A 25,413-nucleotide genomic window follows, 5' to 3' on the forward strand; every position below is an offset into this window, starting at 1 on the left:
CTCTAGTCTAGCGAGCTCCTGCAAATAAGGCACAGCCTGGGGAGAGAGACTTGCCCCATGCTGCCCCTGCCGCAGGCTTCTCCCCTGAGACACACACCCTGGCAGCAGCTCTGTAGACTCCCTTCCCTCGCATGCCTTTATGTTCTCAGCTTTGAGGGTTGGTTTTCTTTGCCCTTAGATTCCCAGTGCTATTCTTCCGTGTGGCTGAGGAAAAGGGAAAAGCATTTGATCCCCTGACCTAGGCCAGAAAGAAGGAGGGAGCTGGGGGAACCATGGCCGCCTGGGCAGTCCCCTGAGATAGAGCATGTAAAGCTCTTGATGCCAGTGGTGGGCACATGGTAAGGGCCTAGTAAGCAGCAGCAACTGCGAGGGGTGTTACCAGTGCTAGAAACAACTGCATTGCTCAGGGGAACTTAGCTACTCAGAGACATCACCTGTTCTACTGGAGTATCCAGCTCTTTTCCATTTCTGACTCTTGGGTTCTGGAGCCGCTCATCCCAGGCGTGCATTCGTGGCAGGTGACACTTGGCAGCAGCGACGTACACAGAGCTTGAGCATCCTTAAGCCCACTGTTTCCTGTGGTGTGTGAGCCTGGGTTCTTGGAAGGCACTTCCTCCTTGGTTGTAGGGAAATGTTATATATAAAACAACGGCCGAGAATACCGTCTGTGTGGCGCCCGATGACGAGGCTCCAGTCGCAGCTCTGCTATTCCAGTAACCGTGGCTGATGTGACAAGTGGCTGCATCTCTCAGTGCCTCATCTCCTCGTCTGAAAATAGAAAAAGTAGGATTGTTTGTGAGGATTAAAGAGAGAATGATGATCGAGCGCTCAGCACAGTGCCTCCCACATAGCACATCTCACAAGTTGTGTGGGGTGGCTATTGCTGTCATTGTCTGTGACCGTGGGGACCCAGAGGCTGCGTGACCTGTAAAAATACTTCCATCATGGTGGATGGGGAGAGGGAAGGAGATGCATACATGTGTGATAAAGCAAATGCAGCCCCGGGTTCCTTGTAGAATGTGGTGGCGGGGGGCATATATGTGTATTTGCTATTATAATTCTTTAAGCTTTCCTATACACTTGATAATATAATAAAATATTGGGATGAGGAAATAGGAGTGAAGCTGCATACATCTTCAGAGCTGAAAAATCCATATTGATACCAGTAAGCCGAAATCGGTAGGATTGAAAAGCAGCTTAGTGGAATCCTGAGTACTTTTGTGGGAAAGGGTCATTTGCTTGTCTGAGTGAGACAGAGAGAGTGTGTGTGCACGTGTGCCCACGCACGTGTGCGTCAGTGTGTCAGTGGGTGAGGCATAGAAGACTGGGATTAGGGGAAGGGGAGGGAGGGGTTCAGTGAGTAAGTGCTCTTAGATTTTTCTGTGCCTCACCTCATTCCAAAAAGGATTTGTGGTAACTTGCAAAAATACCTAGAATTTCAACAAGATAAAAATAAGTGAAGGATATAGATGAGCAGTAGTTTATACTCATAATACACATCATAAGGTTCTGAATACAAATTTTGAAAGAAGTGGGTGTGAAATGTGGCTGGGATAGTAAGAGCGTATAGAATCCCAGGTTCCAACTGTCCTTGGTGGCTGCTTTTCCTGGAGACCCAGGACAGCTGGACCTCCTCCTTTCACTGTTCTTTATCTGCTAAAGTGCTTGTGAAGAATAACCCGGAAAAATAATCCAAGCAGTGAACTTGTAAGTCGCCAGCTCTGGCTGGTGACACGTCAGAGGCTCCACTCATGTCCTCAACTGCTCTACTTTGTGTGCAGCTACCGGGCCGCCAGCAACCCCTCCCCTCCTCCCAACCCTTCCCCTGCCCTCCCCCCGCCCTCCTCCCTGCCCTCCTCCCGTCTCTCTCCTGCCCTCCCTCAGCAGGCAGTGTTTCTCAGAGTTATTCTTTTAAAGCATAAATGCGGTCATCTCAGTTAGAGCACTTTGCTTCTTGGACATGATTCCTGAGCATTCAGAGGCACCATGGGCCTGTCTTGTCTGTAAAACTCTGTTTCTAAATAGAAATGCCCTTTAGAAAGGATGGTGCTGTAGTAGGATGTCAGGAAGTGTGTTTCTTGTCCTCAGCTGGTAATGTGCTTTCTGCAAAAATGTTAAAAATACTAACTTCTTAACTATTTTTTTTCTCTTCTCTCTTTCTTTTAACATTGTGTTTTTCTTAGTATATATTCTTCCAACTTCCACGCAGTGAAGAGGGAATCAGATGGGGCTCCTGGAGATCTCTCTAGCTTGGAGAACGAGAGGCAGATCTATAAAAGCGTCCTGGAAGGTGGAGACATCCCTCTCCAGGGCCTGAGTGGGCTCAAGCGACCATCCAGCTCGGCCTCCACTAAAGGTAACTGGGGGCAGCCTGGAGGCCTCCCGCCCGTCCACACTGCTGTCAGGGCGTTGGCAGCGGGTGAACCTCCCACAACAGAGATAAGTTGGCCTTGTTCAATCCCTGTCCAGGCCTTTGAGCCCTCTTAGTCCCCTCCCCTGGTTTCTCACCGGCCATTTTTCTTTCTGGTGTTAATAGTCCCCTTCCTTTGAATCCCCAGCCTTGCTCTCCCTGACGCATTTCTCTTTCTCTCTTTTCGTTCTGATTCCCTTTTCTTAGAAATTAGCTGAGCTTTGTTAGTCTTTCCTAACTCTAGTAGGGTGGCCATTTTTCGTTGCATCTTTGCACCTGCTTTGCAGCACAAATTATTTTGCTTCCGGACATCAACTGGAAATTGAAAAAAAAAAAAGCCCTTATGACAAATGAGCATGTTACCTCTCTTTTTTTTTTTTTTTTTTTTTTTTAAGCAGCTTTTAGCTTTAACCTAATGGGTCTGTTTATTTTATTCTGCATGCTTTCCAGTGGATCGTAAAGGTGGGAATGCTCACATGATTTCTTCATCTTCAGTTCATAGCCGAACGGTTCACACTAGCAATGCGTTAGGCCCTGTATGTAAACACAAGAAGCCCCTGTCCGCTGCGAAAGCCTGCATTTCAGAAATCCTTCCTTCCAAATTCAAACCCAGGCTCTCTGCTCCCAGCGCTCTTTTGCAGGAACAGAAGAGTGTCCTCTTGCCATCAGAAAAGGCTCAGAGCTGTGAGAACCTTTGTGTTTCCATTTCTTTGAATGATTCCAAGAGAGGTCTCCCCCTGCAAGTTGGGGGGAGCATCGAGAACCTGCTCATGCGCTCCCGGCGGGATTATGACAGCAAGTCGAGCAGCACCATGAGCCTGCAGGAGTACAGCACCAGCGCCAGGAGGCCCTGCCCTCTCTCGAGAAAGGCTGGGATGCAATTTTCCATGTTGTACCGGGACATGCATCAGATCAACCGAGCTGGCCTCTTCCTAGGATCTGTCTCCTCCTCCAGTGTGCGGGATCTTGCCTCCCACTTTGAAAGGAGCAGCCTGGCATTGGCCAGGGGTGAGCTGGGCCCCAGTCAGGAGGGTTCAGAGCATATCCCCAAGCACACTGTCTCCTCCCGCATCACAGCTTTTGAGCAGCTGATTCAGCGGTCCCGGTCCATGCCATCCCTGGACCTGTCTGGCAGGCTGAGCAAGTCCCCCACGCCTGTGCTGTCCCAGAGTGGCCTGACCTCAGCCCGCTCAGCCGAGTCTCTCCTGGAGTCAACCAAGCTCCGGCCCAGGGAGATGGACGGGATGAACCCTGGGGGAGTCTATGCCTCCCCGACACGTAGCAATATGGTGGACCCCACCTTGGGCTTCAGGGGCCTTGTGCCTTCTGTGCCTCTCTCTGCCTGCTCTGATGAGCTTGACCACTGTTCAAATGTCTCCAGTGACAGCAGAGAGGGCAGTAGTGGCAGTGTTCATGGAGACTTTCCCAGACACCGCCTCAACAAGTGTAAGGGCACCTGCCCAGCCTCATATACCCGCTTCACCACCATCCGGAAGCACGAGCAGCAGCAGACGTCCAGACAGCCTGACTGGCGCCCGGATTCTAGAGGGGACAAGAGCACGCTCCTCAGGAACATCTACCTGATGAGCCCCCTCCCTTTTCGGTTGAAAAAGCCCCTCCAGCACCACCCCAGACATCCTTCCCCTGGTGACTTCTCAGGCCTTCGGGCAGGCCAGAAGCCAAACCTCCCCAGTCAGCCCCATCAGGACGAGCCCCCTTCCGGGGGAAAGCCCTTGGTTCCTAGACGGATGTCCTCCCGACACACCATGGCCAGGCTGTGCCAGGTCTCAGAGCCCCCTCAGGAGAGACCTGTGGTCCCGGAGGTCTGCCTGAGGGCCTTTAATAATGGGAACTCTGTGCTGTACTCAGACCATGGCCTGGACAGGAACAACAACCCACAAAGTGAACTGGGAGCATCCCTTGGAGGTGGCATTTTGTGTATTTGCCGGTCTCACCCGTCTCTTCACTGTGCTTGCTTTGTCCCCTCCTCCCTTGTGCCCTTGGTGCTCATTTTCTGGTCCGTCTTTTGTTTTCTGTTTGTTTTGCTTGGCAATTAATCATGGCTCGTAGTGGCTGCACTTCTTTAAAAACAAAGCCCTCATGTCATTTAGACTAACCACCAAACTCTGTTTCGAAAGAAAAATTGGCCGTTTAGCTCATCTGAGAAATTTGTTCATTTGAACTCCTGAACCCCTTGCAGTTCACACCAATCCCGACTCACCCCGTGGTTTTTTGAGAGGCAGCCTCTCTCGGTGGCCCTGTGTGTGTGTGAGTGTACGGTGTGTCCCTGTGAGATCCTGCACGCCTCTTAGTAGGGACACTTTTCAAAGAAGGTCCTCTCTCTTTGCTCACCTTTTGTCTTCTGATTAGTTTTCTTTGTATTAAACTAGTTCACAAATAAATCCAAAAAGTGGGAGGGGGGGATTTGGGTTTTTTTCCTTCAGAATTTGATTATTGGTCATTGGTCTCAACAACAGTAAAAACTTGATATTTATCGTGGATTAAAGGTGAAAGCTTTTCCCAGCCTGGCTTCCCACTAAATCTTTGCCTATTTTAATTTTACTTTGTTGTTTTGAAGATTCAGAATCACCAAGACATTTTATACCAGCTGATTACTTGGAATCCACAGAAGAATTTATTCGAAGGCGTCATGATGATAAAGAGGTAAATGCTATCTTTAAAATCTCTTAGCTCTTGCATAGATTAAAAATATGAAGGAAGTAAACATTCTAAACATTTGTCAGAGAAGCAATATGGCCCAGCAATTGGAAGCAAAGATTGGAGTTTTCACGAGTGACATGTTATATGACATAGGCTCAGTCATTCCTCTTTTGATCTACTTTTCCAAAAAATAAGACTGATTTCCCCAAGGTGCTAGGTTCTAAATGCCAAGTCTAGCCAGTACTCCTGCATTCAGTGCTTTGTTAGGAGAACCTGGAGTTTGCTTCACTTTTTTATCCCTTCCCTTAACCCTTGCCTTATTATTCTCTAGGGAGATCCACCCACACATTTCTCCAATACTGCCCATCCCTCTGTTGGCACAAAGCACAGTTCATATTGGGAAGGATGCAGTAGGAGAAAGAGGAAACTGAAAAGTAATAATGACCGTGATGCATTTTATAAAACAATTGGAAGAAGTTGTCTTTAACTCAGAAGAAGAGGGATACCCCAATAAACGTTGGTAAAACCCAGCCAAGAACTTTGGGGCGTGGACTTTTTTGTGCAGCTACTGAAATGTATGACTGACAGGGCCAGGAAAGGAGCCCATCCTCTGGGGGATTTAGGAAGAGGTAGTTCTGCCTATCAGCTTAAATGGGTGAAATCACAAGCTTCTGTTGTGATAAAGTGTTGTTAAGAGACATGCTTTCTGGACTTTGCATTCCTGGGAGAAGGAGTCCTATAGATTAAACACACTCTGATGCCCATTTTTCTGTAATGAATTAAAAGATGGAAGAATTGCTTTGAATCTGGTGGCAGGAGCGGCAGGGTGTTCCTATGTACACAGTTGTCCCTTTTCCTGTAAAGTCCAAAGCACTTTTTCTACATTGTTCTGTTTTGTTGAGTGGTTTCAGAGTTTAGGTGGGTTTTCCTTAAGGATTTAGGGTAAGGCTGACTTTGAGGAGAGCTGGATGATAATCATTACTGCCAGATGGTGAGGCAAAAGAGCCCATAGCTCTCCCCCTCTCCAGGACAATACAGACAGTGTTCAGTAAGACGCTTGCACGTGTCCATGGGAAGAAACAGGAGGAAGCATTCCATATCCAGAATTATTTGTAATAACAAGATGAAAAACTCACATACAATGGGTGTTCATCAGGCCACAGAACAGATTCATTTCTAGTCACTGTCACTGAGATACAAGATTCCCACCTGTGTTGGCCTGGGCTGCTATGATGAAAGAAGATGATGTTCCATTTTGCTAGTATAAACCCTAGTATCCAACATGGAAGGTTTCGTGATAGAATTCTTGCCTACCACATAGAAGGCATATTTTACTTAGTTGGTTTAGCAATTGGTATATTAAAAGCTGCATATGGAAGGTGAGCAGCTTGTTTCTTAAATAACACTGGCTCACAGATCCTTAAAAATTTTGTGTCTTTGTCTATGGTTTTTGGCTTATGTGGTTAAACTTTCAGAATGATGGATTTACTGAGGTCAGATTCAGATACTGGGTTGGAGCTTTGCTCCATTCACTGTCTACTTTCACTGATCTTATGTAACTTTTGCCAGAGCACCAGGGGTAACTGGCAGTTTGTGTAACTTTGGCCATTTACCAGCACAAGGGGTATGGCAGCCTCAAGCATCAGTCTGTTCCCATGGCTGCAGAAAGACTCATACTTCCCAACTAATGGATTGGGAGTCCTGGCATTTTTCTATGCAAATGCTTTACTGTTAGCATTGATGATGTCAGGATGTCAGTCCTGGAAGGGACATTAGTGGTCATCTAGTCAATCTCTTGTTTTATCCTGGAAAGGACCGCACCAAGGTGGTGGCTTGCCTGGGGCTGCATAGCAGATTAACCTATACTAGAGGCAGAGCTAGAAACCAGGGCTTTGCTGTGCTCTGCAAAGCACTTTTTCATGTCTTTTCTCATTTCATCTTTATGACAACTTGCCTGAGCACTGGAAATCCCATGGCCATTTTATTATTTGTAGACCCTGGAGAAAAATAGAAAAATGGGCCCCTCATCCTTTGGGGCTAGGTGTCACTTGAGGCATTTAATTGCCTGCTGGAAGAAGACTAATGTTTTATTGAGAATGCTAGGAATGATCAGTTCTAATTAGTGCTTTCTTACAAAGAGTGTTAATCTCAGGAATGTATGATTGGTATGGAATGAGAAAATACCTTACAATTCTATAGGGTCATTTCTATAGGCAATGAGGACATTTGGTAAAATGCAACATTACTTAGTTATTTTAAAAGACCTTTAAAAATAGAAATAGATGACTATTTCCTTAATTTAGGAGAGACTATTTCTTCTAAACTGAAGTACCATTACTTAGTTTATCTTCTATATTTATATTCTACATCATTGCCTTAAGCTCAGCTTAATTTCATCTAATAAAGACATTTCATCTAAGTAAAAAAGTACCTGAGAAAGTAAGTGATGCTGTTTGTTAGTTACATAAATAGCCTTTGGTGCATGTGCTAAGGCCTCCTAAAAGTGGTACCCAGAGGACGGATTGGCTGGCCTGGGAGAAGGGGTACCATATTTTCACAAATGGCCATCTCTGTTCTGTTGAGCATGTTAGAGTAACAGATATAGGAAGCACAAAAATGACCTAGTTGCCACCAACCCCACATAGTAAAAGCCCATAGCAGGTGTGGTAGGCCTGATTTGGGCAGAAGGAATCAGCCAGCCCTGGTCCCACCATGAGAATATACTGTGGGAATTCATCACTGCCTAAGCCAGGTAAGGAACCACTTCCAGTCCCCTGCCGCCAGCCCAGCATGTTTGGGAACGCTCCTGATGTACCCTGGGTCACCTGGCCTTTGCTGCCCATGTATCGGGAGGCAGGAAGGAGGCTTTGGCCGAGCCAGGGGATGGTTTGCAGACAGTGTAACTGTGTGGAATTTATCCTTCCCTGTATCCCAGTGTTCCCCTGGTGGGTTTCTCCTGTGCAATGCTGTCTCCTTCCTACACAGTGCACGAGGCGGGGAGGGCTGGTTATAGCAGGACTTAGTAGTTGTGGCCATAAAGCGCCTCTGACATCTGACCCTTAAAGTTTCCTCCCTATTGACCTAGCACCTTTTTCCTTAGTTGTTTTTGTTGGCAGTTTTCCAATGCCCTGGACCAGATGATTCACTGCCCATTTTATGCAATTTCATGGCAGAAACTTTTAGCGGACCAGAGACGACTTAAACGAGAGCAAGAAGAGGCCGATATTGCAGCTCGACGCCACACGGGCGTCATTCCGACGCACCATCAGTTTATCACTAATGAGCGCTTTGGGGACCTCCTCAATATAGACGATACGGCAAAAAGGAAATCTGGGTCAGAGGTCTGTTTTGGTTGCCTCTATCTGCTGCTTGACCCAAAGCCATATTTGCCTCCCTTCAGCATTGCCCTCTGGAGGCCAGATTAGTTCTCCCAACAGCATCTGTCATCCTGGCTTCCCTTAGGCTTGCTTTGGCTCTTCTGTGGCTGGTCAGTGGACATGACTCCCATTACGTCCTGTGCTCTGTATGTTCAAGCATGCCTGGCTGTGGGGCCGGGATCTGCTGGCGCGCACTCCTAATGCATGCCTTAGAGCATCGGCTGTCTTCATGAGTCCAGTCCTCCACATCCTGCATTTTATCATGATACTGTGCTGCCTGTGCGTTCTGCTTAGAAACCTGAACCTTTAGTCCAAATGCATTAGTAGCTATAGTGTGGGCAATTATAAGATTCTTCTTTGAAGAGATGGTTTCATGAAACTTGTATTACAAAAGTTAGCTATGATGCATTATTTACGCCATTTACACAGGCCCCGAAATTTAGTGATATTAATATTGAAATACCAGGAAACAATACTGCTGCTTGGTATTATAGAATGAATTAATTGAATAAAGTGTTCACTAGTGCTGAAGCCTCACTGAAGAATTTTGAAACCCAAGGAGTTTTGCAGTTAGGACAAGCCCAAGGAGGGGAAGAGAGCTCTCCGAGAGATATTTCAATTGTTTCCTTAATTTTGACATTTCTTAGCTGAGATTATGAAACTTAACCTTATAGACAGAATGAAGAAGTGCAAACCTTTGAAGTGGTTTTAGCCAGGCCTTGGCTGCCGCACTAAGGTCAACGTGTTCAAATTCTTGTGCTGGCCAGTGCTGCCTCTTGCGTCAGAGTTTGTTTTGCCATGTGACCCTAAGTAGCCCTGCTGAAGATTAGCTCCTTTTGGGGAAGTGTGTGTATCTGGGCCATGGTGGGTATGGAAACGGAAGAGTGGCACCAAAGTATGTACAGTTTTATAATCTTTCAATAGGTTAATATTCATGGTTCTACCTTTTGAGTGACAGAGGCACCACTGGCTACTCATCGCATGGTTTGTTTTCTGTTTTGCTTTTTAAAGAAATAGAAGGTGTCTGTGACAAAGGGAGGAATGAAGGAAGCAGATTAAAAGAGGGAAAGCTGGGGAGGTGAAGAAGACTCTAAGGTGATGGAGAAAAAGAAAATATGTAAGGAAGAGGCAGAAGTTAGCAACTGTTACTCAGATGCAAGGGAAAGGCAGCCCCCAGCCCTCAAAACTGCCCTGTTTGAATGCTCTGGTGATGGATTATCCTCATTCACAGGCCTGCCTGCTTGTGAGTGATGGAGAAGATGGAAACATGCAAAGGCCCCCTAGGGCTGCATACTCACCCCGTATAGACAACACTTGCAAACGAGAATGCCACTGAGACAGAATACTCATGGACAGAGGCCAGTACTGCCCAACCCACCCCGCCTCCCTTCTGGAGCAGTGATTCTCAAACTTGGGCACATCAGAACCCCCTAAGGGCCTGTTAAAATACAGATTGCTGGGTCCCATCCACAAAGTTTCTGATTCTGGAGTGGGACCTGAGAATTTGCATCTCTAACCAGTTCCCAGGTGACATTGATGATACCAGTTTGGGGACCACACTTTGAAAATCACTGCCCTCGATGTTGACTGAGGGACATGAGAAAATAGAGACCAAGTCCCAGGTGCCCCAGGCTGTGTAGACATACGTCAGTCCCATTCAGTAGAATTTGGGTGGCTGGTAGTTCTGTGCAGGTCCCTATGGGGAGGCAGAAACTGAACTCAGACTGCACTTGGGAAGCTGGTAGTCTAGTGGAAGAGGCGCCCCATAATAATCATCTCTGTTTTAGTAAGTAACACAATACTGTGGGCCAGGGGAGGGAAATATGGATTTGGCCTCAGGCAGATATAGAAAGATAACAAAGAGATGCTGTTCTTGATAACCAATCATGACTCAGATTATATGTCTTAAAAGTTCAGCGGCAGGCCTGGTGATGCAGCAGTTAAGTGCGCACTTTCCGCTTTGACGGCCAGGGGTTCGCCAGTTCGGATCCCAGGTGCGGACATGGGACCGCTTGACAAGCCATGCTGTGGTACGCGTCCCACATATAAAGTAGAGGAAGATGGACATGGATGTTAGCTCAGGGCCAGTCTTCCTCAGCAAAAAGAGGAGGATTGGCAGCAGATGTTAGTTCAGGGCTAATCTTCCTCAAAAAAAAAGTTCAATGGAATCGGCGTTTCTCAACTTTGAGTAATGTATGGATTCCCTTTAATGAAAAAAGCAAAAATTCAGCAACCCTCAATTTACAAATTAAATAGTAAACCTGTACAACTTTATTAATTGATAGGAGATATAGTTTTGCTTGAACTCAATTACCACTCAAAGTGTGAATCTGGTGCTGTTTTAGTATAAATTTTGTACAGTTCACACAGTTCTACAGCTGGCTGTCATGGGGTGACCATCAGTTTTTTGAGTGGAATCACTCTGAAATTTTTGTCCATGCAATTTTGGTCCTTTGGCCTTCTCTTGTGAACTTGTCATTTATCATTAACCCCACATCTATTCTTTCCTTATGTGCCTACAACTGTTAAATTATACTTTTTGGTCACACACAGACACAAATGCAGGCAATTGAAATTGTATGGTGTTGATTATAAGGTCGGCATTCAGTTGACCTCTAATATGTATGTGTATAGATGGATGGAAACATCAACATGAAAATGCAAAAACAGAAAATTCCTGTGGAGAATTCATGGCCCTTAAGATTCCTACAAGACCCTAGCTTGAGGAGCCTGGAAATCACTGAGGAATGAGAGTCTAAAACTAAACTTGATGAAACTTTTAAATACCATTTTTTTCCCTCACCTGGAGTCTCCCATTTTTCCACGCCCTCTAATACTGAAGAGGAGGCGTGTAATTTAATTTCCATCACGTTGTTTCCCTAGACCAGAAAGTGATCGCAGTTGAAGAAGTTGGAGTTGCTCACGGCTTCAGGCAGAATTAGACTGGCAGCCTTAAACAACTTGCCCACGTGACTTCTCCCCCCTACCTTTCTTTTAAAAAAAAATTAGTTAAAATAATGACTTTTTAATAATGGGAAAGAAAGATATGCAAATACGGTAAGTAAAGGTGGACTTTTTGCTGGAAGTGGAGATGAAGAAATTCCAGACAAAGCAGGTCTAGATAAGGGGTAGCAAATACAGAAAGAGGGTCTAATAAGAGAGAAAAGCAGTTAGGTATGAGTGGGGAGAAATTACTCACAGCCCTTAACCTGCATCAGGAACTGAGCCTTGAGCTGAGGGACAGTTGAGAGCCTTGGCCAACTTCAAAGCAAGGAAGTGATGTGACAGAAGTATTTGAGGAATGTTATTTGTGCTCCTGAGTGACAGTAGATTAGAGCGAAGAGAATGTGAACTCAAAGGAAGCTTTGTGCCTGTGAGAACTAGAGGTCAGGCCTGAGCGGGGTTGTGGAGGGGTGGGAGGGTGGGTTGTTGTGACTTAATGACAGGCTTGATGAGGAAGTAGAGATTGGGGCTGAGGGTGACTTCCAGCCCTTGGGGTCTGGAAGGAGAGGGCTACCTAAGAGGAATGGAAGCCCTGGAGAAAGAGTGAGCTCATGGCTCACTTTATCTGGCTTTTGGCATGATCTCACAGACCATGAGAGATATGTGGAGGTGAAGATGACATGAAGGATGAATCAGGTTTTCCACTTGCAGATCATAATTTAAGCCGGACAAATAGAAGATGTCCTCTGAAGAGTAAGATAGTGATAATTCCAAAATAGTAGACATTCTTTGTCTTAGGACTTCTGGCTACCTCTGTTTTTGCTTTTTGTTTTGTTTTTTTTAATAGCCATGGTCAGCTTTGGGGAACCAGCACTTCAGCTTTGGGACTTTTATAACTATCTCTTCCCCAGATCTGGCTGTCCTTAGGGAGATTCTCATGCATGATTTAATTGACCGAACATCCATCTAACGGTCTGCTAAGGTCAGACAAGTGGAATTTTGCCCAGATTTCTACACCAGAACAAACTAGTTAGAGTGGATTTTTCTGCTTTGCTTTCTGGAAACTTGTGAAAATGTGTCCTTTACACTGTACATGAATTGCGATTTTAACTTGTCATTGTTTCTTGTGTTTAGATGAGACCCGCCAGAGCTAAATTTGACTTTAAAGCTCAGACACTAAAGTAAGTGCCACCACTCATATTTATTTGTCATTTTCACTGCCTCTTTGAAACATAGAAGTTCACTTGTAGAGAAGAGTTGGAGAAATAATGATAAAAAACAATAGTTGATAGAGTTTACTACCTGCCAAGCACTGTTCAAAGCTTTTTACATATGTTACAAAGTACTTTATGTCACAGTGTTACATAGGTTACACTGTAATCCTCTGAGGTCTGTACTGTTACACCCACCCTTTCTGTGGAAGGAACTTGAACTAGTCTCTAGGATGATAACTGTACCAGTTTGCTGTAATATCCTGAGAGATTAAAGGCTTGTGGGAACCCGCAGGAGACCAGCACTTCTCTAAGTATGTTCCCCGGAGTGCTAGCTCTGTAAAATATTTCTCCAAGAAAGTGTTCCATCATAGAAATGAGTCTGGGAACCACTGCATACTGTTTATACCTCCTGCACCCCTTGAAGATATACTTTGCTGTTGGCATTTTAATGGCTCTAGAAGTCTTTCAATGAAGAAACCTAATCTGATTGGTTTATTTAACCCAGTATTATCTAAATTTAGACAACCAGGAAACTGTTATATTTTCCATGGAATGAAATTTGGGAAACACTACCAAAGACTGGGTTCCAAAAGGAAGCTGTTCACTTCATATCCAATTATGGATTAAAATGGGCAGTGAGTTTTCTTTGGCAGCAATGATCAGCAGCCATCCCGTTATCCTGCTGATGGGAGGCCTCATGTCTGGTGATGAGAGGGAGAGCTCCCTGTCCTCGGATGCTGGGCCATGGAGGCTGCTCAGCCATAATTCTGACCTCCTCCAACACAAAACGAGTGACTGGGCCAGAGTTTCCAGAACGTAGGCACAAATCTAGTGCACTTGGGTTTGTCTGTAATTACTCCAGTCCTTTAGCTCATCAGCTATCAAGAGGTGGCAGCATAATGTGCTGCAAAGATCATGGGCTTTAGAATCCTGACTTTGCCACTTACTGTCTCTCTGACCGTGGGCAAGTCATCAGCCTCTTCCACCTCAAATTTCCTCATCTGTAGGATGGGCATAAAAATGCCTCTCCTGCAGGACAGCTGGGGTAATCCTTGTAAAACATGTGGCACAGTGTAGCAGAAGTCAGCGCTTCCCCCTTTTTGTTTTAACCAGAGACAGGATAACAGATATATAAATTTTTAGTTGAATCAAGTAGATACCTTTCCCTTTTTCTTTGAATTGAGAAAGGTCCATATAATATTCATTGAATGGTGTTGTGATGATAATGTTACATTTACCTAGATTTCATTTAGCAACATCTTGAAACAATTTTGTCTTTAGAGCAACCCTGTCAAATAGAACAGGTAAGAAAGCTGAGATAGACAGAACTTGTCACCATTTATCACTGTTGCTCGTGCTGGAGAGAGGGTTCCTTTCTCCTGAGTCAGTGCTTTCATCATACCATGCTGCCTCCGAAAGAAGTTAATAAAACTTTTAAAAGGAGTAAACGACAGATCCATAGACCTGAGTCTTTTAAACATCTTCTGTCACTGGGTTCTGTTTTTCCCTACAGTATATTACTCAAAAAAGTGTTCTGTGGGAACACAGGATTCAACAAGGCTAAACAAGTTTCCTTCCCAAGGCTCCTGTGAGCCTCTACTGTGCCAATGTACGTGGTGACACTCCAGAAAAGATCTAAAGTATATCATGTGATCATTTCTCAAACCTTGTTACTGCCAGACTCTGTCATGTATTTCTTTGGGAGATTGGGGTGTGGTCCAGAGTACAAGAACGTGGCAGCCCCAAGCACCCTGTGGTGCATCTCTGGCCACGACTACAGACCTCTCATTCTCATACAAGCTATCCTCCCTTCTTACCAGTGGGGCCGTCACAGCCTTCTGCCTCTACAGCTGCAAGTCACTGAGGGTGGCAGAGTGTGCAGCCTGTAGGTCTCCAGCAGGGTGGCTATGCTGAGGGTCTTGCACATCCATGTGTTCATAGTTGGAGCTAAAGTCGGGGTGGGGGGGGCGGGATTCAGAAACACCCCCAAGGAGGACGATGGCAAAAATTTGGCCAAAGACTTTCCTTCTTGCGGAGATGAATGCCCAGAATCCCTTCATGGGCCTCTTTAGGATTAGAATCCTGTCTACCAATGTGAGACCCACAAAGGCTGCCTTGTTCTTTCCTTCAGCACAGTGCTGACTTTGTGAAGTTTTCCACATGTGCCCCCATTGTTTAGCCAGCAGCTCTCATGTACCGTGGGACTTCCTGGCACACTGCAAAGCAGGCACACCCCTCCAAATTGAAGTCAGAGACTTTGCTTTCCATGCTATTGATTTGACTCAAATGGAAAAGATCTAGGTCACTTTTTTTTAATTCAAGAAAATTTCAAGTTATAATTTTTGTTCTCCTTTTTTCATTTTGCTTATAATTTATCTTTATGTTTCTCTTTTTTTTTAAAAAAAAATAAAATAAAAAGTCCTGGTTAGAGGTTAACACCATTATTATTGAGGCAAACAAAGGGATGGATATGGAAATATTGAAAAAAAAAAAGACATGAAGAGCATTTGAAGGAAAATCTACTTTTCTTTCCAAGATCCCTTTTCCATGTTGAAAAGGAAATTAATTTACATTTACTGAGTGTTAACAATATATCAGGCACCATCTGGGTGTTTTGTTAGTAGTCTGTTGCTGAATTCTCCAACAACCCTGAATTAGCTCCTATTTTGATAAAGTATCTCAGAGATAAGAATCTTGCCCAAGGCCCCAGAGCTAGTAAATGGTATAACTGGGTTTTGAACCCAGATTGGCCTACTTTCAGAGCTTTTCTATTGCATGATGATAGATGGATAGATGACAAAGTGTATAGGTGGATGGGTGGCTAAATGGAGGAAATAATATCAGGATATCAATTTAGTGCAAATAATTTGAGGGTAGTTTAAAGCAATGAAGGCATGCCTTGCTATTGGCATAGAAGAGGGTAGTGAAGGCAGTGAAAGTATCTAGGAGACATTTTTCATCATTTAATGGACATCAGCTAAGATTGCTGGGTGCATTGCTGTGTGTTGCATAAATATGCTGAGCATAAGACTGGCATTCACAGAAGATAACTGAGAAAAACCACAGCAAACTAACAAGGCCTCTGAGCACTTTCGAGTGCTCGTCAGTGTGAAAGTTAACATTGATTCCACAAGAGACTAGAAAAATGCCAAAGGTAATGTAATTTCCTGAATAGTGAGATTCAAACTTTCAAATGTGGAGCCCCCTCTTCTGTAATTTATTCCCTTTGACCTCACTTGAGGTCTCCTTTTGCTAAAAAACTGAGTGTCTTCCTCTTACACATATTGAAACATCTGCTAAAATGCCATGACCCTCTGTTGACAGGGAGCTTCCTCTGCAGAAGGGAGACATCGTTTACATTTACAAGCAGATTGATCAGAACTGGTATGAGGGAGAGCACCACGGCCGCGTGGGCATCTTCCCGCGCACCTACATTGAGGTACCGCAGCTCCTTTCTTTCTAAGGAATATCCTTTGGTTGTGCCCAAAGCACCATTTATTTACTGAAAACTTGTGTTTTGTTTCCTCCTCTCCTCTCATTTCCCCATTTTCCTCTCTTCTTTTGCTTTTGCGTCTTTTCCTTTCCCAGCTGCTTCCTCCTGCTGAGAAGGCTCAGCCCAAAAAGTTGACACCAGTGCAGGTTTTGGAATATGGAGAAGCTATTGCTAAGTTTAACTTTAATGGTGACACACAAGTAGAAATGTCCTTCAGGAAGGTAAGCCACCCTCTCATCCGATGCTTTGGGGCTCTGTTGGATGGTGCTGGTATTGTGGGGTGTGGCCTTGCAGTGGCCTGCCAGTCGGTATGCCTAAGAGATGCGCCCAATCAAGGATTGCATTAAGGGCAATTGGAGAATTTTCTGAGGTGAAGTATTTAAAAGTAGACCCTAGGCTTGTCAAGGTTTAACTACATTGACTTCACTAACTAAAGGCAGTGTTTCTGGAATCTCGGACATCTTTTATAAGCTATATGCAGCCCACATTTATTGAGCACCTAATGATGTGGTAAGTACTGTGTTGGCCACTAGGTTTTACAATATATCAGTGTGGCCAAGGGGAGAAAAGCAAGTGCTTCGGCACCGGAGAAGTCTGAAAACTTTAAAGTCAAAAGTCACAGAATATCAACTGTGTGACTTTTGGGGAGTTAAATAATTTTCTGAGCCCCATTTCCTCATATAAAAAATGAAGATAAATGGCCCTCATAGAGCTCTTGTAAGAGGATTAAATGAAACAACGTATGTGAAGCCCCCAGCATGACACATGGATCTAGTCAGTGCTCAGTAAACAGGAGATGCCAGCATCATCATCACCATTATTGCCTTCGAGGAGCTCTGCATGCTTTTTTGAACACAATTAAGCCATGCAGAGACTCTGTTCTTCCCAGGAATTCAAACACCCTCTTTACATGTCAGAATTCTCTGGCTTGCTAAAGTTATTAAAGTTAGTAATTGTATTGAGGGTTGAAGGAAGTGAGCACATGCCTTGGAAAAAGATGAGCCATCTCACAGAAAAGAGAAACATTGGAAGCAACCTAATTGCCCAACATCAGGAGACTAGTAATCACATCATTATACGTACAATAGAAGACCCTGCATGGGGCTGGCTCTGTGGCCGAGTGGTTAAGTTCGCGCGCTCCGCTGCGGCGGCCCAGGGTTCGGATCCTGGGCGCGGACATGGCACTGCTCGTCAGGCCACGTTGAGGCAGCGTCCCACATCCCACAACTAGAAGGACATGCAACTAAGATATACAACCGTGTACAGTGGGGGTTTGGGGAGATAAAGCAGAAGAAAAAAAAAAAAAAAGATTGGCAACAGTTGTTAGCCCAGGTGCCAATCTTTAAAAAAAAAAAAAAAAAAAAGAAGACCCTGCAGTGGTCCATTAAGCTGTGCAACACCAATAAAACTGTAGAATTATATTTCTTGACAAATTAGGAGGCTCCAAATAATAAAGCTCACAAATAAGTAGGTTATTAAGTATAAAACAACGAGTTGGAAAAGGGAAATACAGTGCATACACAATTATCTTAAGAAAAAAATATATGCAAGTCTAATTCACATGTATAGGATTAAATCTGGGAAGTGCCTTTGTCAAAACATTAGCAGTGATTATGCCCACATGATAATATTATGGGTAATGATTATTTTCTGCTTTATGTTTACTTGTGTTTTAATTTTTCTAGAACAATGCAGGAAAAAATAAAGTTATTAAAAGGAGGGAAAAAGATAACCCCCCAAAACCTTTGCCTTAGAGAAGATCGGATTTCTGTCTATTTTGTATTAAATGAGTCAAAACACTACATTTGTCTGCTAACCTGGGGGAATGAATGTGGCCTTCTCCTTTACTGAAATATTTAGAGACCAAGCTTCACTTCCCAGCATCCAGGTGGCTCTAGTGCTGTTAGCATCTCTAGTCCAGTGAAATTAATTCCATCCAGGTCCAGCAAGGAAGGATTTTCTGAGCAATAAACAATGCAGGACAGCAGGGTTCAGGCAGGGCCTCAGACATGCTGAGGCGTGGTGGGACAGGGACCCTTACCTTGCTGTATCTTATAGGGTGAGAGGATCATGCTGCTTCGACAGGTGGATGAGAACTGGTACGAAGGGAGGATCCCAGGGACGTCCCGGCAAGGCATCTTCCCCATCACCTATGTGGACGTGATCAAAAGGCCACTGGTGAAAAACCCTGTGGATTACATCGACCTGCCTTTCTCCTCTTCCCCAAGTCGTAGTGCCACTGCAAGCCCACAGGTACCTAAGCTTCTCATCACTGGCTTTCGTATTCAGCATGACAAACACACAGTGCTATTGGCAAATAGCCCCTCTGGGATAGTTCTTCAGCACTGTGACTAAGAACTGTCCTGAGCAATGTAGAGTAGACACACTGGGGTTTTCATGCATACAGATGACATTTTTCAGCACTTGGTGGGAGAAATGTTAGCGGATAAAGGAGGGACTTAAGCTGATTGCTCTGGGGAAAAGATGACTAGGGAGAGAAATAAGAGTCTTTATCGGTTGGTCCAAAACTCTGTACTGGGAACATCCCATCCTCTGTGAAGCTGGTGCCCTGGGTGCCACCACGGTACCATACATACCATGGCCCAGTGTGGTTCTCTTAGTCATCTTGTTGGTCAAGGTTGGCCTGCAGAAGATAAAGATCCAGAGTATTCTTTACAAGCAGAAACTAGGTTGGAAAAGGAACTCATCTACACTGGGCTAAAAGGCAGTAGGTTTATAATAAGATGTTTGCTTACCTGAACATTAATTATGAGGAAACATTTTAAAATATACATTACTCCAAACCCATCCCCGTTTTCCCAAAGCCAAGAAAAAATTAGGACCTTGGGCTCTGGGGAGGCATGGTGGGCTGACCTCCTGTGAAAGAGATTGATGTCCAGAGGGATGAGAACAGGACCCAGGGACCTGGGATGACACTTGGATAGTGCTTCTTTTCTCTCATCTTCTAACCATTTCCTCCTCTTCCACCCGCCATCACTGGCTCAGGAGGGCATTCTGCTTTGTAATAATATGGGGAACTCCACTAGATTTTTCACTTGACCATAGGCAAGCATGACTATAAAACAAAATGACTACACTGCTCATACTCTTCTCTGGAAGGCCCTTTGCCGGGCCCCCTAGAGAGAATAAAAGCCAAGGAAAGGCCAGGGCAGTGGCAGGTCATGTTTTAACCTCGTGGTTCTGAGTCAGGGCTTCAGTTGCAGAGGTTGTTGGGTGGGTTGGGTGGGGAGCTTCCAGTGTGTCCCTTTGCAAGTCTGATTCTGCAAACCAGGCCGGCACCACGTGTACCTGCAGTGATGGGACCCTTTCTCCCATCTCCATACCACTTGCTTCTCCCCTCCTCCCCCGCCTGCACACACGCACATCCCAGTTTATCTCCAGACCTAACCACACAACTTCCTCTCTGGACACCAGAGTGTCCGCTCGTCTTTTCCGTTTCATTCCTCTCTATATGTCCCTTGTGATTATTTTCCTCTTTCTTCTTTATGCTGACGCTTGTACCTTTTGCTTCTTTCTTTTGTTTTCCTCTCTCTCCTTTTCTTTTCAAGTTTCCCAGTCACAGCAAGCTTATCATGCGAGCCCCCTCATCTCTGCCTTACCCCCACCGAGCCCTGTCCCCTGAGATGCATGCCGTCACCTCTGAGTGGATCTCGCTGACTGTAGGGGTCCCAGGCAGGCGTCCTCTGGCCCTGACCCCACCCTTGCCTCCTTTGCCAGAGGCTTCTATCTATGACACTGACCACCTCGCCTTGATGGCAAGGCCCAATCCCTCCCTGTCCCTCAGCCTACCCCACTCGAGTTGGTCAGATCGTTCCACCCCACGTTCGATAGCTTCCCCACTGGCCCTTCCCGCCCCCCACAAAGCCTACTCCCTGGCACCCAGTACTCAGGCCTCCCTTCATGTCAATGGAGACAGTGGTATCCATATGCCAACTTCAGGTGTCCGCCAGGATAGCTTCTCCCAGCCACCGCTTGGGAGCTCTGATAGGGTCATCTCAGAGCTTAGCAATGCCTTTAGCAGCCAGGGTAAGCGGCAGCCATGGCGAGAAGAGAGCAGATGGTATGAGAGGAAAGCAGAGAGGGAGGCAGGTGAGAGATGCCCTGGTGGACCCAAGATCTCTAAGAAGAGCTGCTTGAAACCTTCAGACGTGGTCAGGTGCCTGAGCACTGAACAGAGACTCTCAGATCTCCACACCCCAGAGGAGAGCCGGCCCAGCAAGCCCCTGGGTAGCCCTTTTCCGGGAAGGGAGGCTGAGCAGACAGAGCTGCATAGAGGTGGCGAGCAGGCTGAGAGGAAGGCTGCTCGGAGTGGTGTGAGCCAGGTAGGCCTGCAGCATGACTGTGTGTGCCTTGGCGTCTCAGTTGGCAGGGTGGGCCGGACGTCTCACCCATGGTCCATCTACCGAGGCCGAGTAGATGCCAGTGAGACCCGTTTGCTTGCCTTGGGAGCAAAAATATTACCCAGGAGGGAATGGAGGGGTCATCAATTAAGGTGTCAGGGCTGGGGACAGTTGAAGGCAAAGGACAGTCTGTCTTCTGGCCTCTTGAGGTGATACAGAAATTACCCCCACTTTGGGTGTCTCCTGGCGCCATGCAAAAGCCCCAGAGAAGGCAGGCCTTCCTCATGCCCCATTCATGACTTGGAGATCGTCCTCGGTTTGCTCTGACTAACACAGCTGAGAACACCAGGCTGCGGTTTGCTCAGTGTGATTTGGTTTTGTGTGAGACGCACTTTGTTTCCATAACCCATGGCGCTCTGCCTGCGCTCAGCTCCGTCAGGTCTTCGTCCTGTCTCGTGTTTGTGTGGGATTGCGGGGCCTCTGTTCACTGATGAACAGATGCATTGGTTCTGAGGAGGGGCGTGCAGGCCCAGTGCTGGGGCTCTGACAGGTATGGGGTCCTTGAATGGGCACGCCGGATTTTTAGGTGACTGTCCCATCTTCTGTCTGGGTCAGCTGCAAAGATTTCAGGTTTTGGACCACGGTGGCCTTAGGGCATGTTGAGGGCTGAAAAATTTGGTGGGGAGATAAATTTGACAAGTAGGTCATGATTCTAGTTTTGGCTATGCTGTTGAATACCCCAAAAGTCAAAGACTTTGGGCAGCTTCTCCAAAGTAGCCAGGTTTGAATGCCTGCTTGCCTCTTACTGTCTAGTGACTTGGGAGTTACTTCCCTTCTCTGAGCCTCAGTTTTCTCATCTGTGAAATGGAGGTGACACCTACCTCATAGAGTGGTTGAGAGGATTCCATGAAGTAATGCCTGTGAAGTGCCAAGCATGGGGAGCGGGAACAGAACATGGTTAGCACTTTGTAAATGGAAGCTATCCATTTGGGGTGATCTAGAACTGCTGCTGGAACTGAGAACATTCTAGAATGTCTTGAGAACCAGATGGAATTCTTGAAGATGTTTTCAAACCATTTATTATCTACTGTGTACTATGCCTCAACAGAGACTATGCTTGATCCTCAGACCTACAGTCCCAGTTTCCCTTTAAAGTTTTCTTTATTCATTCAACAAATACTTATTCAAGGCTTGTGGATACCGGCCTCTGGGCAGGGTACAGAGGGCATCGCATCCCTGCCCTTGAGGAGCCTATGTTCCAGTGAGACTGGCGGACAGAGCAGTAATAGAGGCGTACTTGGAGGCTTCAGGAGCACAGAGGCCTGGACCACAGGTGAGGCCAGACCTCCAGCTCCAGCCTAACCATCGGGAGTGGAGGATCGTTTGCTGCAGAGAAGGGCAGTGTGGCATAATGATAAATAATCAGGCTTAGCCTTTCACTAGCTAGCCACTTCACTTCCTTGAGCAACAGTTTTCTGGTGTGCAAAGTAGGAGTGACAGTCCCTCCCTCATAGGACAGTTGTGAGGATTAAATGTGGTAAGTGTGGTGCCTTGCCTGGGGGAAGGCACCATAAAAGTGGATTGGTGGTCCTGCCCTGAGTGTGGGGCTGATGGAAAATAGCAATACCTGGGGAAGGCTTTGCCTGGCCCCAGAACAGGTGCCCCTGGAATGTGTGTTCTATGAGGAAGAAAAGGGCGTGTCCAGTGAAGGAAAGAATAGTTCACTGGGGAGAGGTAGTGAAGTGGCTATTGAAAAGAATTAAATGTCTGTAACACAAGAACAATTCTGTAAACATTGCAAGTCAGCCCACGGTGCCTGGAGACCTTGTTATTGTCAGCAGTGAGTCATAAGGCCCGATTCCAGGACCCAGTGTATACAGGAAGAGCGCGTGGTGCTGGAGCTCCGAGTAAGGTCCGGTGTACACTTCCCGCTTCCTAATGGAGGATAGGAGGGGAGGAGCTGGCAACACGGAAAGCCGGGCCTGTTGAAAGTTGATTTTCCTTTCTTTGGGGACCGCCAGACCCCAAGTGGACCACTTCCTGTCACCTCCCTTCCTCCTGCTCTTCCAGCTCAAGCCCCTTCTCCATGGGTGTGCCCAGGCCTTGTACGCTGGCCTCCTTGTTAAGAGCTAGAGGTTTGCGTGAAAAGGGCCCCTCCCCACACACCTCCTTCCTCACCCCTTTCCTTTGCCCTCCTGTGCCTGGGAGCAGGAGCCAGCAACTCGGGAAGTGGGGTCCTTCAAAAGAATCTTTCTGCCTCTTGAGGCCCTCTCTGGGTGTCAAAGCTAAAGATGATAGGGACTTAAATGACAGGTGTTCTCTGTTCAGGATGACGTGACCTCAGGCTGTGTTGCTTATTTGGATAAATGCATTTCAGACCAGTTTCTGTTATCAGGAAAACTGCCAGTCACTATTCTCCTTGCTGTGGGGATCTGAACCAAAAGGCCAATTTTATTATAGTTGTTGGGAAGCTAGGTTGAGTGTCTGACCAATAAACAAAGGGAATTTAACCTGAGAGCCTTAAATGAAAAGACATTCTGAAATGTTATGATCATTTACTTTCATTCAAGCATCCAGGATGTTCCAGGCACTGTGCTAAGCGCTGCAAGAGAGAGAGGGGTGCACATCATCAGGGGCTTCCCGTTGCTCTCAGGAAAGTCTCTCTGCCTTCACAGGCTCAGAAGGCCTCATGTGATCTGACCTTAGACAGCAGGTCAGCCTCATCTTCCAAAGCCTCGCCTGCTTGTTTGTCTGAATAATTCCCACCTGTCCTGCACTTCTCCACTTAGATGTTACTTCTTCCAGGAAGCCCTTCCTGACAACTTACCTCTACCCCTGCAAGACTGGATTCAGTGCTCTGACTTTGTGCTTCCACAGCCCCCTGCACCTGACCTATGGGGGCACATCTCAGCTCTCTTGTATTCACCCCGTTGCTTCTGTTTGTCACCATAAGAGTATTAGTGCCCTAAGATCAGGGACCATGACACCTGGTATATGGATGGTCTCAATAAATATTTGTTGAGTGAACATAAAAAATGACTGACCCCAACTAAAGGAGTGTATACTCTCCATTGGGGGAATAAGACATCTTCATAAATAGTTATGATGCAGACAAGGAAGGAGAGTCACAAACAGTTCACTCTGAAAGTTCAAGATGGGGAGAAATAATAAGCAGCAGGAGGGGGAAGGTGGCTGTCTGGAAAGACTTCATGAGAAAAGTGGCGTTTGATCTGGGGCTTAAAGAACAGGGAGTTTTGCAATAGGTAAACAGCAAGGGGGCAGCATTCAAGGCAAGCAAATAGGCCAGCCAAGGCCCAGAAGTAGGAACATGTAGTGGGGTGGGGAATGGTGGGCTCCTGATTTGGATGAGACTTAGGGGGTCTGCAGGTGGATGGAAGGGGAGAGTCTGGAGAAGGGGCTGGGAGCAAAGCTTGGACGGGCTCGTCGGTGCCTCACGGACATTCAGCAGCACCTCCTAACAGCGTGCCAGTCATCTTCCTCACAGTCAGGTGACCCTTGCGAATCCGTTGTCAAACTTGCCTGTTTGGTGCTGAATCCCAGCTTTGCTGCTTTCCTTCCCCTTAGTTACCTGTCCAGTCACCTGCTGCCCCTAGCTCTCTGCAGATGTGCGAACACTTGTGAAACGGTTTGACTTTTCACTCCTTTGTAGACTCCCGAACTGATATCACGTTGGGTCGGTTGCATGTTTTAGGTGTGTGTTCTCTGAACAGCAGAAGTGGGTAAATGGAGTGCAGGGGGTGTCCAGGGGAACCCAGGATTGGGTGGGAACAGCACTGCGTTGAAAGTCAGGATACTTGAGTTCTAGCTTCAGCTCTGCCATTGGGCTGCTGTGTGCCTTTGGAGGAGTGACTTCCCTTCTCTGACAGCTTCCCTGTCCATGGCAAAAGATTTGAGAAGAGAAGTGAAATTCTTTCTAGCTTTGATATTCTATGATTAGCTAAAAATCCTGTGTGAATTTCAGTTGAAAGGAGAAAGAAGAACAAATACAAAATTTTAAGTAGTTTTGCTCTAGATCTGCAGACCATCTCAATTGAAAAATGAAAGTTTTTCCTTTTATTATTTGAGGAACAACTTAACTAAGTGGACAAACACATACATACAAAATGCCCAAGAATTCAGAATCATCAACCAGTTCTTGGATTTTGTTGGATGTAATTTTGGCCAAGAAAGTTTAGAACAATTAATCAAGAAAGGAAAGGGGAGGAGTATCTTGGAAATCTCCGTCATTGGCATCATCAAATATTTACTGAGCTTCCCCAAGTAAATAGTGGTTTGCTGACTGGCGTCCAGCGTTGGTTTTTGAGCCCCTGCAGTTGGTGAGAGAGCCTCATAGAATATCTGAATTAAAAAGAATCTTTAGGGGCTGGCCCCATGGCCAAGTGGCTAAGTTCACATGCTCCACTTCAGCTGCCCAGGGTTCGCTGGTTCAAATCCTGGGCATGGGCCTACACGCTGCTCATCAAGCCATGCTGTGGCAGCATCCCACATAGGAGAACTAGAATGACCTACAACTAGGATATACAACTATGTATTGGGGCTCTGGGGAGGGAAAAACAAAAAAAAGAAGATTGGCAACAGATGTTAGCTCAGGGGCAATCTTCCTCACCAAAATGCATACTTTAAAAAAAATAAATAATCTTTAAAGATCATCTACTCCAGTGACTCGTAACATTTTCTGGATCATGGAAAGTTTGAGAATCTGAGGTCATTGGAGGACTCTAGGCCACAGTTTGGGGAAGAGGGTGGCACACACAGAATTTTGCATAAAGTATGAAGAGATTCCCACCTGAGTCCATCTGAGAGCTCCCATGAGTCCATGGATCCCCAGGGTAAGAATCCCCAATCTGTTTGACTTTTATGATGAGATGAGAAAACTGAGGCCTGAGAAAAGTGGCAAAGCTTTAGTGGTGTCAGTTTGTTTCCTAAAGGGAAG

General features: G+C 46.0%; 1 protein-coding gene across 50 annotated transcripts in view; it reads left to right on the plus strand.

Moving 5' to 3' along the window:
- The window catches only part of SORBS1 (sorbin and SH3 domain containing 1), a 219,134-nt gene that overhangs the window by 178,153 nt on the left and 15,568 nt on the right, over nucleotides 1-25,413 (plus strand). For 30 of the 50 annotated variants that reach the window (XM_070486370.1, XM_070486391.1, XM_014858439.3 and 27 more), the window contains 8 exons: nucleotides 2,184-2,356; nucleotides 4,989-5,074; nucleotides 8,245-8,412; nucleotides 12,526-12,572; nucleotides 15,930-16,044; nucleotides 16,194-16,319; nucleotides 18,157-18,351; nucleotides 19,668-20,441. In XM_070486370.1, coding sequence (XP_070342471.1) covers nucleotides 2,184-2,356; nucleotides 4,989-5,074; nucleotides 8,245-8,412; nucleotides 12,526-12,572; nucleotides 15,930-16,044; nucleotides 16,194-16,319; nucleotides 18,157-18,351; nucleotides 19,668-20,441 — 1,684 coding nt within the window. The remainder of the gene's footprint in view (nucleotides 1-2,183; nucleotides 2,357-4,988; nucleotides 5,075-8,244; nucleotides 8,413-12,525; nucleotides 12,573-15,929; nucleotides 16,045-16,193; nucleotides 16,320-18,156; nucleotides 18,352-19,667; nucleotides 20,442-25,413) is intronic. The other 20 variants (XM_044753540.2, XM_044753556.2, XM_070486620.1 and 17 more) reach the window with 1 other exon arrangement.

Source organism: Equus asinus, chromosome 2 (assembly GCF_041296235.1).
Source record: "Equus asinus isolate D_3611 breed Donkey chromosome 2, EquAss-T2T_v2, whole genome shotgun sequence".
NCBI classification, from domain to species: domain Eukaryota; kingdom Metazoa; phylum Chordata; class Mammalia; order Perissodactyla; family Equidae; genus Equus; species Equus asinus.